This window comes from Lottia gigantea, assembly GCF_000327385.1.
Source record: "Lottia gigantea unplaced genomic scaffold LOTGIsca_148, whole genome shotgun sequence".
NCBI lineage: Eukaryota > Metazoa > Mollusca > Gastropoda > Lottiidae > Lottia > Lottia gigantea.
Window position 1 is genome coordinate 20,218 of NW_008707761.1, and position 17,962 is coordinate 38,179.

The following is a 17,962-nucleotide window of genomic DNA, read 5'->3' on the forward strand; positions in this document are numbered from 1 at the left end:
TGAAATCTATCACATGGTGCCTTTGATTTTGTTGTACAATGTCTACATCTGTTTTTATAGCCATTTGAATATTGCGAATAAGACAATAACACAAGCCGAGTGCCAGGAATATTCTTAAATGTTTGGAACATGGATTACTATATTTCAAAATTTATAAATATTGAAGAGACTGATTCTACAAAAGTACTTTTTAATTTTTTTAAGAAATAAATTGTATCGTTGACCAGTGAAAAATTTTAAAAGAAACGTAAGGGGTATATATTCTCGTAATTTACAAAACAACAATAGAAGGACAACAATAGAAGGAAACTCTGTGAAAATTGTCTAGTTTCAAGTAACCTCTCTAAGAGATATATGGGGCTTATTTAATCGAGTTGTAGTCCGATGATACTTTGCAACTTACTGCCAGAATGCAACGCACTGCTTCAGTGCCGTTGCTTTTACAGCTCTGGTTATTAATTTTTTTGGAATCTATTGGATCATTTTAGGATTCTGTTATGTTATTTATGACACCAGGTATATCTACTGATGAATATATGCTCTTATTGGCCAAGTTTAAAATTCTTAAATTTAATGTTCACTCTTGGACATAGTATTCCTTCAAAAGAACAGAACAGAATTTTATTAACTCAGACCCATATCGTAGGTAACAAGAGATAATATAATATATAAATATAACAATTATTTCTACAAACTAATAATAAAGGTTGTTTATATACAATATATATAATTCAATTTGTTAAACAATAAAATATATTACGCCATGAAGTGTATTTCACTAATCAAGTTCGCCTTCTTTAAATCCCGTGCAATGTAGCATAAAGTAAGTAAATCTAGCCATTCTGTCTTCCGACTACTGTCTTGTTAACATCTTGAAGTCTTGTCATGGTTTTCTACATAAAGTTTAATCATTAACCTTGAGTTGTTGTTGATCAACGTGTAACGTTATTCAACCTAACAAACTGGTAAATTTACAATATCTAAGGAGCACCTTAGGCTTCAAGTTTTCAATACTTTTTTAAATTATTTCGTTTTAACAAATTAGTCATTTAGTTAATACAATATAATTAATTCGTTTAAACGAAATACATTAAACGTCTAAATGTAGGATGTTTCTTATAGTTTCCATCTCTTTCTGATTCTCAAAATTTATGGAGTATAATAACTTTGATATAAGCTTTGAGGAATTGAAATAAAATGGAATTGAATATCCAACTTTCCCTGCTCCTGATTGGGGTAGGGCAGTGTGCAATGATCAATATTTCACAGTTGTGGGATCTTTAATATGCAAAGCCCATACAGCACTGAGCTCAAGTTTGCAGTCACATCTACTCGAGTACATACTATTTCTTTGTTAGACCTAAAAGATACAGAGCTACATCTTTACCTTAGTTACAGCATTTATATTAGCATCTCTCTTTAAAAATGTTTTTACAACATCTACATGTCCTTCTTGGCTGGCTATATGCAGGGCTGTATAACCACCCTGAAAATATATAAGGGAATAACGTATTACCTTGGGATTTGACAAACGTGTTGTTTTTACAATGTCCTTGAACTCAGTATATTTGAAGTTTCCTTAAAAAGGATCTTTCTACACCTTCATACTAACTCAAGCACCTATTTGATCCTCATTCTAAATACAGACTAGAGAGAACCAGCCACGTTTCTGATTCACACTACACTGTTTTTTTTTACAGAAATTTACTTTGTATTTTCTGTTGACATACGTAAATTTCTGCTGATATACATACTTTTCTGTTGATTTACGGAATTTTTTCTTATATTAACAGAATAATGATTAGAGTTGCATCATAAACTGTATTATATATATACATATATATATCAATAAACAAATAAAGTTAAAATGTTCTGTTATTTTACAGAAAAATGAAAATGATTTCTGGCAACAGATTTATTACCAGAATATCCTTTTTAAAATTCTGTCTTTTTACAAGGATAAATTCCGGCAGCAGATTTACCAGAATATCCATTAGTCATTTATTTAACAGATTTTTGTCGTAAAATATTTCTTTTATTTAAAGCAAGTATTTTACAAGAAATTCTGTTAAATTACTGAAGGCAAAATTTAAATTCTGATAAATCAGCTGCCGGAATTTTTCTGTTAATTGAAAGAAATTTTTTTTACAGTGTATAGTTGATAAGGAAGTATCATAATACAGACGATAGGTTATATACGGTGGTATAAATAATGAATAATGAATGCGTTAGACTTGTATTGTTGAATTAGATTCAAATTTCATTTTGTTTTTTTGTTTTCTATATTTCCAGTCCACATTTCTATAGAGAAAGTTTTCTACTGTAGGCTCGTTCTTTATGACGTTATTTTTAACCAACCAAAGCGTGTGATGTAGAACCTTCGCCAATGTTCGTTAGTTTCCATGAGTTCACATTGAACATTATTTCATAAATTTAATATTACATCACACAACATTTAATAAACGCATATTTTTCTTTCAATTTCTTGCCCTTTTTTCTATATAGAGCTTTCAATACAAGCCTGTTTTCACAAGAAATAAGTATTGAGAATCAGAGACAAGAGCGTACATACTAAGCTGTCATTCACAAGTTTGCAAAAGCCTATTGTTCATCCCGTAGACATGTAAGTTAATTAACCCTATTGTAAATCTTAATCCCCCATGCTGATAGTAATCTAATCTACCGTTATAAACCCTGGACTATTCTATTGTGCAACTCCCTATTGTAATACCATGACATGTTAATGACAGCTTAGTGTGTACGCTCTTGTCTCTGAAATCCTAATACTTATTACTTGTGAAAACTACTTAAGGTATTAGGCAATTCTTTGTTAACCTGTGGTAATTAGTTTCGATGTAAGATTATACTAAACAATGCTACATCAGTACATCAATGAATTTGCCGCTCAATGAGTGAATTCGCCACTCCATCAATGAATTCGCCACTCAATCAATGAATTCGCCACTCAATCAATGAGTTCGCCAATACGTCCATGAGTTCGCCACTACGTCCATGAGTTCGCCACTATGTCCATGAGTTCGTCGCTCAATCAATGAGTTCGCCACTCAATCAGTGAGTTCGCCACTCAATCAATGAATTCGCCACACGTTCAACCTTTAGCTCGTAAACACTTTAGAAGGGACAATTCTTGATGGATTTTGACAAAACTTGGCATGAGTGTTTGTTATCACCCAAGGATAAACCCTATTGAAAATCAGAAAAATCGAAAAATATTTGGTATGAGTTATTGCCCTTGTTCTTGAAAACGCGTTCAATTTCTAGCTTGTAAACATTCTAGAAGGCTCAATTATTGACAGATTTTGACGAAACTTGGTGAAATTGTTTATTATCACCCATGGATAAACCCTATTGAAAATCAAAAAAATCGAAATATGTTTCATTGGAGTTATTGACCTCGTTCTTGAAAACGCTCTAAAATTAAAGCTCTTAAACACATGATTCTTGCCAAATTTTGACAAAACTTGGTTTTATTATTCAGTACCGAGTTGAAGATTGAATATTTATCTTGTAGAGTTTTCACGAGCTAAAATTGAACATGTTTTCAAGAACAAGGGCAATAACTCATACTCAGTATTATTCAGTATCGCCCTAAAGAGAAGTGTATGACTGAAGGTTGAATATTTCATACTGGTGATTGTTACTGTACTGCTAAATATTTTTATTCAAAATCACAGCTGCAAGTGGGCGTATATTACCTTACCTGGCAAGCTATCTTTACAATGTCCTGAGTCAAATACAAGTGTCAAAATAAATAATTAAACCCATCAGCCTGACATCCACGTTATGTAAAATCTTTTAACGATGGTAGCAAATCGTCTTCGGTATTACATGGAAAGTAATAGTCTTATAGATAAGTATCGAAGTGGAATCAGAAAGCTTAGATCTACGACGGAAGTAGGCTACACTACCGTAATGTTTAAGACATTGAACAGTTCTGGGTTCCTCTGTGCAGTGATCGTAGACTTCACGAAAGCTTTCGATCTTGTCTGGACAGGTGCGTTGATGTATAAGCTGACGTCAACAAGGTGGTCGTATGTACAACTGGAAAGGACAGGAAGCACAGTCAAGGCAAATCAATCGAGTTATATTCAACTTGAAATTGGATTTTCTGAGAAACGTATGTCCATAAAACTTATTTGAAAAAGGCGTTAACAAGCTTATTCAATTTCTCCATTTACCAATGTATGACAGGTCTTTGTAAGAATTATATGGATTGTAGTAGGAGCTGTTAAAGATGTGGAGGTAATGATTTATCCATTGTAAACAATATAACGTGACGTTAACTACACCACTTACAAAATGGCGAACGCCCCCCATTGGTGGACCAGGGCGCTATGTCAAACTACTACATCTAGTTACAAAATCAGAACACAATTAAACAGTCCTGTGGTTTATAGTCTTATGAACCATCAATCTAGAAATTGGAAATGGAACAAGTGGCATCAGGTGTACCAGTAAAAACATACCTCACATTGGGTGTTAACATCAGCTGAATTATCAAGTAATAACTTGACCACATCAAGATGACCTTCTTGAGAAGCAAAATGAAGAACTGTACTCCCTCTCTGAAAAATAATATACCACTTGAGAGAAAATGTCTTCATCTTCTTCACTGCATAATATTTTTCCCTGATTCTCAAAATTGATGAACTTTTATATAAGAATTGGGGAATGAAAAATAAAATGGACTTTAATATCCTATTTTTCTGTTCCTCATTCGGCTAGTGACAGGCCATGCAGTGTGGAATGGAGGTAAGTGGCATTAGAATAATCATTTTCAAAATCTTACAGTTGAGGGTTCTTTAATTTACAGAGATCAAGTTTACTGTCATATCTACATGAGTACACACTCTTTAATTGTTAGACCTCACAGATAGAGCTACATCTTTACCTTAGTTACATTATTTATATTAGCTCCTTTCTTTAACAATGCTTTTACAATATCTACATGTCCTTTACTGGCTGCATGTAGGGCTGTTATACCATACTAAAAAGTAATTATAGATAAGAATGGGGCTTTACTTCGGAACCTTTATAAATTCAGATATCACACGAAAACCATTTTATGTTATCTATTCCAGACTAAAATATCATAATACAGGTGATAGGTTATATATCTGGTATAAATAATGAATAATGAATTATGGGTGTTGTTGAATGGAAGCCAATCTTATAAAAATTACTTTACAATTTCGTTACTTTTCTTGTTTTCTGATATTTTTTGATCTAAATTGAAATCTAAGAGGTTTTTCTATCGCAGGTTCGTTCTAATGACTTTATTTTTAACCAAGCGTGTCATGTAGAACCCTTTTCTTGATAACATAATGAATTGTGGGATAGTAAAACCTAAAGTAGTACTATAAAACAGACTCTTTCAGTTTCGATATCCCATAATTCTTCATTGTTATCAAGAAATGGGACATGGAACAAGTGACATCAGGTGTTCCATTGAAAACATACCTCACATTGGGTGTTTACATCAGCCGAATTATCAAGTAATAACTTGACCACATCAAAATGACCTTTATGAGAAGCCAAATGAAGAGCTGTAGCCCCTTGCTGAAAAATAATATACCACTTGTAGAGAAAATGTCTGAATGTATCTTATAGTTTTCATCTTCTTTACTGTGTAATATTTTTCTCTGATTCTCAAAATTGATGAAGTATAACAACTTTGATATAAGAATTGGGGAATGAAAAATAAAATGGACTTTAATATCCTACTTTTCTACTTCACTTTGGGGTAGTGACAGGCCATGCAGTGTGGAATGGAGGTAAGTGGCATTAGAATAATCATTTTCAAAATCTTACAGTTGAGGGTCCTTTAATGTACAGAGTTCAAGTTTGTTTTTATATCTACATGAGTACACACTCTTTCTTTATTAGACCTAAACTATACAGAGCTACATCTTTACCTTAGTTACATTATTTATGTTAGCTGCTCTCTCTAACAATGTTTTTACAATATCTACACGTCCTTCTAGACTGGCTATATGCAGGGATGTAAAACCAAGCTGAAAAAGTAATAGATAAGAATGGAGCTTTACATCGGAACATCTATAAATACAGATATCACACAAAAACTTGTTTAAATGTAATTCATAAAACAAAATGTTGGTTATAAAATCTGCAATGAAATCAGAAATAGATTCTCCTGTCGATTGTTTACGTGTGTAGAATCTAAGTCTTTTTGGAGTAAAATGTTCTTATAAAATCTACTTCAGTTATTGAAAGTCTTGTCCCAAGGTAAATCAGGTGAACATAAATCATCGTGTCATAGGTTATTCCCCTATGTATGACATCAGTATAGCGTGTACTTTTGCAGTATCCTCTGGAATTTCGTTTGGAACAAAATACTGGTCCAAACGTTCTGAATACCGTTTGATATTACCATTGAAGGCTTCAAAAGTTTCAATTTCATCTTTGAGTTTGCCTCGTCGCCAAAATGTTGTGTATTGGAGCCATAGATATATCTATGATTTGAGCAAGTACAATTGACGAATCGCAACCATGCCCCTTATATTTACACTAGCCAATCAACGTCTTTGCTTTAAACACGTCATTTAGTTACGACTTTCAGGGATTTCAGTTCTGGTGAAAAGATGCGTTTCTGGAATTTGCGACAGCGATGATTTCCATAAAGAGCGGATACGCAGAGCACTTTTCCTTTACTTAACCCCAAACCAGCCAGCTTATAAAATTGTCTTTGATGGATTAAAGATCTCTAGGAATAGCCTAGCTAGTACCCTGTTGTGGCAGGCTTGTGCATGTCTATTCATCGGGTAGGTCTAGTGAAACCTTTATTAAAACAACTAATTTTGAAGAGTAAGCAGAAGACCATCATTATGGGACCTGCATCCACTTGAACAAGAAATATATAAAAATAAAACGTAACAGCCCCATGGCCGTATAAACCAATTGCCATAGCCTAGGCCTACACTGATTCACTGTCCATTTCGGAACAAATAAGATAGGGCCCCGAGCTTATACTTATACCAGGTAGTTAAATAGACACAGTACATCAGGCATACTTTTCTTAGGCACTAGGTCATTTAGACAAACGTTAATTAGGCACATCTTCAATTACTCATATTATATTAGTTCAGGGACAGAGATTTGGGCACATTTTTTTTATTAATTATTAGGCACATACAGTATAGGCCTATTCATTTTGGCGCATCAACTTTTATTCACCTGATAAAACATGAAGAAAACGTCAAAATGAATACATGTGATTAATTGAAGGTGTGCTCTGGTCCTAATCACCGTGCCTAAAAAGCTTAACGTGTCTAGGCCTAGCCTTAATAATAATGATATGTCGACTCGGTTGATAGAAATATCGATGTTGGTGGAATGAGGGTGTTCGTTCATCGAAAATTCATCAAATTCAAACATATTTTTCCTAAGTCAAGGACACATACTCAAAAACCGTTCATCAAAAATACGTCAAGTAAGAACTTATTCGAGATCTTATCAATTCCAATGATCACACCAAGTTCCATCAAATTCGGTTCAAAACTGTAGCTTCTAGTGTGCTCACAAACAAGCGTTTTGGAGCTTTTTTACAAAGTCAAGGGCAATAACTCAAAAACTGTTCATCGAAAATGCATCAAGTTAGAACTTTTCCGAGATCTTATTAATTCCAATGATCATACCAAGTTTGTTCAAAATCGGATGAAAACCGTTCATCAAAAATACGTCAAATTCAAACTTGACCGTAATACTCCAATCATTTATTTGCTAGTAGATTCAGACTTGCCATCACTCGAAATACCGCATAGAAGACAAAGCGGACCAAAGACAAACTCGGATGAATAAATTTTATTATGGACAGCACTCGTACTAGGCTATAACGTTAAAGACGCGTTGATGTGACATTGTTTGTCTAACCTCCGCTCGTCGTCAAGCGTATACGTCACCTGACTTAATAGGCGGGGCTTACGTTCTGGTTGGCGATTCGCGAATCAAGACACCCTGAAGAAGAGTTACATAAAGGGAAGTAAGTAGTGACAAAATCAGAACACAATTAAACAGTCCCGTGGTGTATAGTTTTATGACACATCAATCTAGAAATGGGAAATGGAACAAGTGACATCAGGTGATCCAGTGAAAACATACCTCATTTTGGATGTTATCATCAGCCGAATTATCAAGTAATAACTTGACCATATCAAGACGACCTTTATGAGAAGCCACATTAAGAGCTGTTTTCCCTCTCTGGAAAATAATATACCACTTCAGAGAAAATATTATAATACAGGTGATAGGTAATATACGCTGGTAAATAATGAATAATGAATTATGGGTTTTGTTGAATGGAAGCCAATCTTATCAAAATTACTTTATAATTTCGTTTTTTTGTTTTCTGATATTTTATTTGTCTTAGTTATAATATAAGGGGATTTCTACCACAGGTACGTTCTAATGACTTTATTTTTAACCAATCAAAGCTTGTCATGTAGAACCCGTTTCTTGATAACATGATGAATTGTGGGATAGTTAAACCTAAAGTAGTACTATATAATAGACTCTTTCGGTTTCGCTATCCCATAATTCTTCATCGTTATCAAGAAATGGGAAATGGAACAAGTGACATCAGGTGTTCCAGTGAAAACATACCTCAAATTGGATGTTAACATCAGCCGAATTATCAAGTAATAACTTGACCACATCAAGATGACCTTCTTGAGTAGCCAAAGTAAGAGCTGTATTCCCTCTCTGAAAAATATTATACCACTTGACAGAAAATGTTTGAATGTGTTTTATAATTTTCATCTTCTTTACTGTGTAATATTTTTCCATGATTCTCAAAATTGATGGAGTATAACAACTTTGATATAAGAATTGAAGAATTGAAATAAGATAGCTTGCCAGGCAAGGTAATATACGCCCACTGGCAGCCCTGATTTTGAACATATTTATCAGTACAGTAACAATCACCAGTATGAAATATTCAACCTCCAGTCATACACTTCTTTTGAACTCTTGTTCTTGAAAACGTGTTCAATCTTTAGCTCGTGAAAACTCTAGAAGACAAATATTCAATCTTCAGTACGATAATAAAACCAACTTTTGTCGAAATTCGGCAAGAATCATGCCTTCTATGAGCTATAAATCCAACGAGTTTTCAAGATCAAGGGCAATAACTCATACTAAATATTTTTCAATTTTTCGGATTTTCAATAGGCTTTATCCTTGGGTGATAACAAACACTCAAGCCAAATTTCGTTAAAATCCGTCAAGAATTGTACTTTCTAGAGTATTTACAAGCTAAAAATTGAACGCGTTTTCAAGAACAAGGACAATAACTAATACTTAATATTTTTCAATTTTTCTGATTTTCGTTAAGGTTTATCCTCGGGTGATTACAAACACTCATACCAAGTTTCGTCACAATCTATCAAGAATTGTGCCTTCTAGAGTGTTTACAAGCTAAAAATTGAACGCGTTATCCAGAACAAGGGCTATAACTCATACTAAATATTTTTCAATTTTTCGGATTTTCGATAGGGTTTATCCTTGGGCGATTACAAACACTCATACCAAGTTTCATCAAAATCCGTCATGAATTGCACCTTCTAGAGTGTTTACGAGCGTTTCAAGAACAAGGGCAATAACTAATAGTAAATATTTTTCGTTCGTCTGATTTTCAATAGGGTTCATCTTTGGGTGATTACAAACAACCATACCAAGTTTCGTCGAAATCAGTCAAGAATTGTGCCTTGTAGAGTGTTTACGAGCAATTGTGGACGGACGGACGGACGGACGGACCGACGGAAATGGGTGACGGCAATATACGCCCCCATTTCATGTGGGCGTATAAAAATGGACTTTAATATCCTACTTTTCTGTTCCTCACTGAGGTAGTGACAGACCCTGCAGTGTGGAATGGGGGTAAGTGGAATTAGAATAATCATTTTCAAAATCTTACAGTTGAAGGTTCTTAATGAACAGAACTCAAGTTTACTGACATATCTGCATGAGTACACACTCTTTAATTGTTAGACCTCACAGATACAGAGCTACATCTTTACCTTAGTTACATTATTTATATTAACATCTCTCTCTAACAATGATTTTACAATATCTACATGTCCTTCTAGACTGGCACTATGCAGGGCTGTAAAACCATTCTGAAAAAGTAATAGATATGAATGGAGCTTAAATTCAGAACATTTACAAATTCACATATCACACAAAAACTATTTTAAGTTATCTATTCCGGACTAAAATATCATAATACAGGTGATAGGTTATATACGCTGGTATAAATAATAAATAATGAATTATGGGTGTTGTTGAATGGAAGCCAATATTATTGAAATTACTTTACAATTTCGTTTCTTTCCTTGTTATCTGATATTTTTTTGTCTTAGTTATAATGCAAGAGGTTTTCTACCACAGGTTCGTTCTAATGACTTTATTTTTAACAAATCACAGCGTGTCATAAGTAGCTAGAGCTTTCAGATAAGACGCATTTTTCCCCCATTTCATTTCATTCCATGGGGAAAAGTGCGTATAATCTGAAAGCTCCCTCAAAAAGACCATCCAATCTGAAAGCTCCCTCAAAAAGACCATCCAATCTGAAAGCTCCCTCAAAAAGACCATTCAATCTGAAAGCTCCCTCAAAAAGACCATCCAATCTGAAAGCTCCCTCAAAAAGACCATCCAATCTGAAAGCTCCCTCAAAAAGACCATCCAATCTGAAAGCTCCCTCAAAAAAGACCATCCATCTCCTCAAAAAAAGACCATCCAATCTGAAAGCTCACCTCAAAAAAAAAACCTCTAAACCCTACATTTCACCAATTCCACCTACCCACCAAAAAAAAAAAAATAAATTCACCCCCTACATTTCTTCGTTAAATTAACTCATTTAAAAATAAAATGTCTTTAATTCTAAAACACGAACAACACAAATTCGAAGGAGACGGTATCTTTTCATCGATATTTTCTCTAGGTAAAACAATAATTCCCAAAGTAGCCAGCTTCGTTTCGAACAACTAAAGCTATCTGTTCTGTCGCGGAAGCGGGAAAGAGTATAAGCGACGCAGTGAAACAATCTGACGAGTTGAAAGAACTGCAACTAATAAGAGAACTGCGAAACAGGAGATTAGAAGAAAAGTTATAGGATAAAAATCATTTCCATGGTAAATTTATATTCAAATCTTAAGCCTTAAAAAATGGCAAATAAAATACTAGATCCAATCTTTAAATTATTCATTTAACAAGAAAAAAGAGGATTATATTATCATCTCACCCACTGTTGGTTCTAAATCCCAGTTGAATGATGGTGGTAGAATTACCTTCGAAATTAATTCATTGTCGAATTGGTTGCTTCTTCCCGATGCTTATTTCAGATGCGATTTCAAAATAAAAGATGGAACTCCCAATGAAAATCGTGTGCCACAAACCAACACAACGCTAGAAAACAATTTCTTTCCGTCTTTATTTAGCGAGATGGTTTTGGAAGCTGGTTCAAATCCGATAGAAACCATTAAACACCCTGAGGAATTTGACACCATGCTGAAAACAGTTTTATATCCTAAAGACTTCGATTCAGTCTCGGGTTGGATACCCGATGTTGGCGATGGAAGTGTTTTAAAAGAACCGGTAAGAAATATTCCAAATGATGCGGATTTAGCTAGGGTGAGAGCTGTTGCTCGAAACACAATAGAAAGAGTAGGACGAGCAGTTAATCTTGGATTCGAAAAACGAGTATAATAATGTTGTTGAGAATAATAGGTGGGGTAATTACGTAAATTGGAAGTTATATCCTTTATTCGGTCTGTTGGAACACAGAAAGGTTTCCATAGGATTATCATATAAAATTCATCTACAAAGAGAAATCAACGATGATAAGATATTCTTTGGAGAGAATGCTTCAAACGCCAAATTAGAAATAACGAATCTCCAGCTTTGCATACCGGTAATAACACCGTCAATCGAAGTGGAAACGAGAATATTCAACTCTTTAACCAAAGACATCGAAATAGCATTTCTTCGTCGTAACATGGTAGGTAGCATGACTTTAACTGGAGAATCCACTACATGGTCAATCACCAACACTATTAAACCAGCGAGATATTTAATGGTTGTTTTCAAGAACTTATCAGACTCTCAGACGAATAACAATAATATCTTTAGAGTAGCAATGAACCAAACTCAAGATCCTATAATCCAGAAAGTTCAAGTAAGATTAAACAACGATAATTATCCTAACCAACCTTTAACAATTAATCCATCCACGAAGGATTACAATGAATTGTACAGAAACTATAAAAATATGTGTGAATTATTTGGCAATCCAAAACAGTTTGAATATGTAGATTTTGCAATTAATCACCCAATCTTCTGTTTTGAACTCACCAAGAAGATATTTTCAAAACGGGAGTGAATATAAGTATCCATATCGAAAAAACACAAGGAGATGTGACCGGTTATTGTTATTGGAAGAAGAAAAACATTTAATTGAAATAACAGATAGAAGAATGATAAGAATTGAGTAAAACAATACCCTCTTAAAAATGAAACCGGAAACTTTAGCCAAGAAAATAATAGAAGCTATCGAAACGGAATCACCAACTGTTATAACTTTCAACGGTAAAATAATCAACATAACTAAAAAACTTATTGATAAATACAAATATTGTAAAGTCAGAGACGATATATACTTGGAAAGAATTGACGCAAACGCAAAAGAAGGTGGATTTTTACCTCTCCTACCTTTGATATTTGGTGGCATTGCAGCGGCGGGTGCAGCAACTGGTGGAATATCTTCCGCAGTCAAAGCTGCCAACGAAAAGAAAGCCGCTGAAGAACGGAGACATAATTTAATAATGGAAAAGGAAGCAAAAGGTTCGGGAGTAGCAGATATATTAGGAACGGTTAAAGAATTCGGAAAACGATTTGGGGAAGAAACCAAGAAAACCTATAAACAAGGATGAAGTAAATTAATAGATAGTATTGACACCAGAGAAGTCAAAGTCAAACACATTTAGGACCATTTTTGAAAAACATACACACTGGAGAAGGAATATATCTTTCAAAGTATAAAGGAGAAGGAGTGATTTTTGGAATAAAATAAAATAATAAAAAATGGGCAAGAAATTCAAACATTCAGAAATATTTCCTAGCAACCCCATGCTTATGTGTATATGCGATAGTTCGGGTTCCGGGAAAACTCATCTCACTTTTAACATGTTGACAACCCCGAACCTTTTAGATTTCGATTCATTATATATCTACACAACAACACCAGAACAATCATATTATCAATTCCTCAAAGCTTTAGAATATTTACCCAAGAAAGACGTTCAAGACATATTTAAATATTATGAAGACAATGAAGTGGAAATAAAAGATATCTTAGATACATATATAAAAGAAAAGAATCCATCTTTCAATCCATCGGACATAAAAGTTTTTCTTACGAAAAATGTTAATATTTTAGATTTGTCTAAAATTGATAGTGAGAGAAAGAACTTAATAGTGTTTGACGACTGTGTAGCACAAAGAAATCAAGCTGTTCAACAAGAATTTTTCACGAAGGGAAGACATCACAACTGTCACTGTATTTACCAATCCCAATCTTTCTACGCAAATTGTTTTTTATTATTCGAATTGAACGACAGAGACTTGTCTCAAATCATTCAGTCGATAAATCACGGAATGGACAGAGACACGTTTAAAAAGGTTTGTAAAGCTCAATGGGGAAATCCGGACGATCATGGATATGTATTCGTCAATACCAGAAAACCTGCGGGTGAAAGAGTTATGATCGGCATATGTTAATTTTATTTTTTTTAAAAACGACGGATTGGAATAGTGTTTTGAAAAGAAACAGAGAATATATCGAGGCCAAGAACAAGATAAAGACCCAAGTTGAAAATAACAAATTACAACAACTCAGATTAACGGAAAATCTACAGACTCTGTTTCAACCCATATTAAAGTCTCAAGAGGAAATTAAAAATAAATTAGAACCTCCTATAGAACCCACCCCTCGTATAGAACCCAAGCCGATTGAATATGGTGGTATTAAGACCTTAGATGATATAAAACGTCTTTTTTCAAACCCCGACCCAGATTTACCAAAGAGCATTTCACCAATCGTTGAAAGTCGGGACCCGAAACAAGAAGATTGAAAGAAGTTGATTTATACATAACAAAAGTTATTGAGGAAGAGGAGAAGGTAGATGATTATGCAGAAGATTATCCAATCATACAAGAAATAGACGAATTCGAAAATATGGTTTCTGGGCAAGGTATAACGTTTTTACCAGACAACAACGAAAAATTGCTTAATAGATTACGAATAATATTAGCGGCCATGAAGGAAGGTCATCGCTCGAACAGACAATACATTGAAGTCAATGGCATATTAAAACCACTTTTGGAGAAAAAAATCATCACTAAAAAAGACTATATAAACGTCATTAAAAATGTCCAATAAAGAACAATTGTTCGTTATAACCTCAAATAAATCGGACATTAAATTGTCTCTAGACTACGAGTATGAACTCGATCGCGATAAACAGTACGAACTGGGATTAAAGTATTTCTCCGTTTACAATTCCATTAGAAATATCAACGAAAACAACAATCAACTAAAAATATCGACGGATAACGGAGTAATGTTCAAAGCCATAAGCTTACTATCGGAAAGCTACGAATACGTAGCCATCAACGAATACCTATCCGAATACGCAGGAAGCGTGAACGGCAAAAACAATATCGAATTCGAAGGTAATTTTAATCTGAACAAAATAAAACTGATCTTGAGAAATAACAGTCAAGTCGATTTCAACGTAGAAAATTCGTTGAATGCGTTGCTAGGGTTCGATAAACGACTATACGCGAAATCCACCGCACAAGGCCAACATCGAGAACGACATCGACGTGATCAACATTCACTGTAATTTGATCAACGGTGGATTTTTCAACAAATACAAACGTCAGATCATATACAGTCTTCCAACATTCACGGTACCGATCGGATACAGAATTATAGAGAAACCGTTCCAAATGACCTATTTTCCACTTAATTCTTTCATGATCAAAGATATAAATCTGGAAATCAAAGACGGTAAAAACAGGTTCATAGATTTCGGTAACGAAGAAACAACTTCATTTAAAACAAATCAAATAGCTCTTCGTTCTCTTCTTTAATAGTAAGATAATCGAAATCATCAAATTCGCAGTTTTCATCAAAACTCAATTCATCTTTGTCGTTGTAAGGATACATGATCCCTTCGCTGTTTGGTGGCTTTCTCTTGACTAAATTCAGATAACTTCTAAACACTTTAGTTTATTTATCCTTTGGAATAACGACTCCATTGGTGAAACTTTTTTCCCATGGTTTCTTAAATTCATTCGACGCATCATGTCCGCTGGCCAACTGAATGTAATCGTCTACACTGATCTTATCGTTAGAATAACCTTTAAATGTTTTCTTATAACCTTTAAATGTTTTCTTTTCTTTTAAAACACCATCAGAAGTTAGAATGATATTGTATTTAACTTTTGGCGCTAAATATAAACCAAATATGATTCCACCATCGCCGTAATCGTTTTTACCTTTACAATATTCATTTTCAGATACTAATCCAGCTTCATTCAATTTATCCCAATTGCTAGACGAAATGTATAAACTATCGGTATCGGTATAGTATATTTTGGGTTTATAAAATCCATTTATTACGTGAATGAAATTATTCATTATTTTTTTACTGTGAGATAAAACGAATGATCCTAAATGACTTGGGGTTAGTCGTGTAGTAGATTTAGTTTAAGATATTTCTTTTCCTTCTTTTTCTATTTCAACGATGTATTGAGTCTCATTTATTTTTTCATAGTTTTTAACATGTGAATCGAAGTTGGCTTTAAAAGTTGCTTCACTCCATAGATGTCTGGATGAAGACATATCCTTCTGAATAGATTTACCATACAAGGAATTACCTAATAATTTCATGCAATTACTTCCTACGAGATTACCTTCTCGTTTATATTTATTTTTTAGATCTCTCAAAATTAAAATATAATCTCTATAGGGTGGAGTTTTAAAATTTTCTTCGTATACTATACCATCTAATATTCTAAAAATTCGTCCACCAGCTTTAACTATCTCTTGAATGTCGACCGATTTCGTGACAGAAACCATTTCTGATTTTAGTGTCAGTTTCCTTTTTTCCTTCTTTGTTCGTAAAACTGATTTTATCTTTAGCTGGTATCGGTTGGAAGAACATGTTTGTGGGAAACTCAAACCAGATTTTTAAAATGGCAGTTTTGGGTCTACATTTTTGTTTATTGAAGAGTCTTACAAATGTTTTTACTTCTTCTGGTAGAAACGGTCTACCACTTTCCGCTTTAGGATATTCACACTTTAAATCCGACATCGCTGATGCGTACAAACCGTTAGCATCGAATGCCATTAGTTAAGTACATTTTTTATTTTTAAGTTTTGAATGAACCTCTGTTATATCTTTTGTGCTTGCGCTGTATTCTTTGAATAAATCAATGATGTTATCACTTTGTGAAATAAATTCCTTTAATACATTACTAATTTCATCCATTTTATTCGTTTCAAATGATTTCCGATTTGCCGAAACTCTTCCTCCTTTAATGGATTGTCTGATAAAATATCTTATAAAAGGGTGTGTATGTGAGTAAGCTTTTTCTACGTTTTCTTTTTCAATGTGTTTTGGAACCATTCTAGTAGTTTCGTACCATTCTTCTTCAACCATTTATTTATCGTAATGATATAAATAATACCAACCCTAATCAACGTTAGATTATTGGAAACGTTCTGGAATACAACTTCTTTCATGACTGGGTTATATTTTATCAAACATGCTCCGAGACATAACGTATCTCTTTTAGCGTAAGGTTCCCATTCGTGTCTTAAAGATTCCCAATTATCTTCGGTGTATTTTGCAATGTCTATATCCACGATCTTTCTCAAATTCATCTGTAGATTAGATGAATTTCCCCATGCCGCCAAACTAGATGTTTCGTGTTGATAGGAATATGTGAAATTAATATGTTGCAAATACTTAGAGTTGCCCATGATTTGTTTTTGTCTTTTCCATTTTTTCTGTAAATATTCGTCGGTGTATGGATTAGATGAAGGTAGAGATAGAATACCTCTGGGGGTTTTTAAAGGGCATTGCGTTAGTTTTTTCGCATTTTTAAAAACGATCCAGTTTTCAAAACCGCTACCGTTATGAGAAATTAATATTAATCTCTTTCTATCATATTCTAAACGTTGCAACATTTGATCGATGCAATCTTCACCCACAAATATTTCTACTATATTCATTAGTTTATCATAAAATTCTTCTGGAACACTATCAGTAGGATTCAAATCTGGAAAGTTATGTTTTGTTCTGTCCAACATTTTTCTTTTTTTTTCTAAATTAATTAACGTGCAAGAATAAGGATTGGCTTTATTCGTTTCTTTTTCGCTATAGGTTTCGCAATCCCACGCGTATAAACAATCATCGTGAATGATTGGAAAAACATTTAGTTTTAGAGGTGAAACTCGTGTTACCGCATTATCATCTCTACAAGTTCTCCATACGTTTTCACCGTAATTATCTTTTATTTCTTTAATGCCCAATGTTTTGTTATTTCTTCTAATGAGACAGAAATGCGAGTTGTGTAAGTAAAATACCCAATCTAATTCCTCGGACACTTTCTTTGGTTGAAAATGTCAATTTTGGGGCAAATAAATTTGAAAATAAGTATTAAATTTCTTATTGAATTCATTGATTCTAGCAGTTGTCATCACTCCTTTTCTGTTTGATTTTGGAAAACTGTTGATGAAATCTTGAAATTCTTTTGTGTAGTCTTTGTTCAAAACACGATTTACGCACTTTACAAAGCAGTGTCCATCGCTTGGTATGTAACAATTTTTACCGGCATATTCATTTATCTTTTTGAG

The 17,962-nt window shown here is 33.8% G+C and overlaps 4 protein-coding genes across 4 annotated transcripts in view; 2 read left to right on the plus strand and 2 right to left on the minus strand.

Annotated features, from left to right (window-relative positions):
- Nucleotides 1–12,545: 12,545 nt before the first annotated feature.
- Nucleotides 12,546–12,965, plus strand: LOTGIDRAFT_173053 (hypothetical protein; the record flags this gene model as incomplete). The annotated part of the gene is made up of 1 exon (XM_009050243.1): nucleotides 12,546–12,965. The coding sequence occupies one exon, from the start codon at nucleotides 12,546–12,548 to the stop codon at nucleotides 12,963–12,965; it is 420 nt and encodes a 139-aa protein (XP_009048491.1).
- Nucleotides 12,966–13,116: 151 nt separating this feature from the next.
- Nucleotides 13,117–13,812, plus strand: LOTGIDRAFT_173054 (hypothetical protein; the record flags this gene model as incomplete). Its single annotated transcript, XM_009050244.1, has 1 exon — nucleotides 13,117–13,812. One exon carries the CDS (start codon nucleotides 13,117–13,119, stop codon nucleotides 13,810–13,812), a length of 696 nt encoding a protein of 231 aa, XP_009048492.1.
- Nucleotides 13,813–15,328: 1,516 nt separating this feature from the next.
- LOTGIDRAFT_173055 (hypothetical protein) lies at nucleotides 15,329–15,739 on the minus strand (the record flags this gene model as incomplete). Its single annotated transcript, XM_009050245.1, has 1 exon — nucleotides 15,329–15,739. One exon carries the CDS (start codon nucleotides 15,737–15,739, stop codon nucleotides 15,329–15,331), a length of 411 nt encoding a protein of 136 aa, XP_009048493.1.
- A 957-nt stretch (nucleotides 15,740–16,696) lies between these two features.
- LOTGIDRAFT_173056 (hypothetical protein) overlaps nucleotides 16,697–17,962 on the minus strand; it is a gene marked incomplete at both ends in the record, with an annotated part of 3,815 nt that continues 2,549 nt past the window's right edge. Inside the window, one exon of the mRNA XM_009050246.1 lies at nucleotides 16,697–17,654. Coding sequence (XP_009048494.1) covers nucleotides 16,697–17,654 — 958 coding nt within the window. The remainder of the gene's footprint in view (nucleotides 17,655–17,962) is intronic.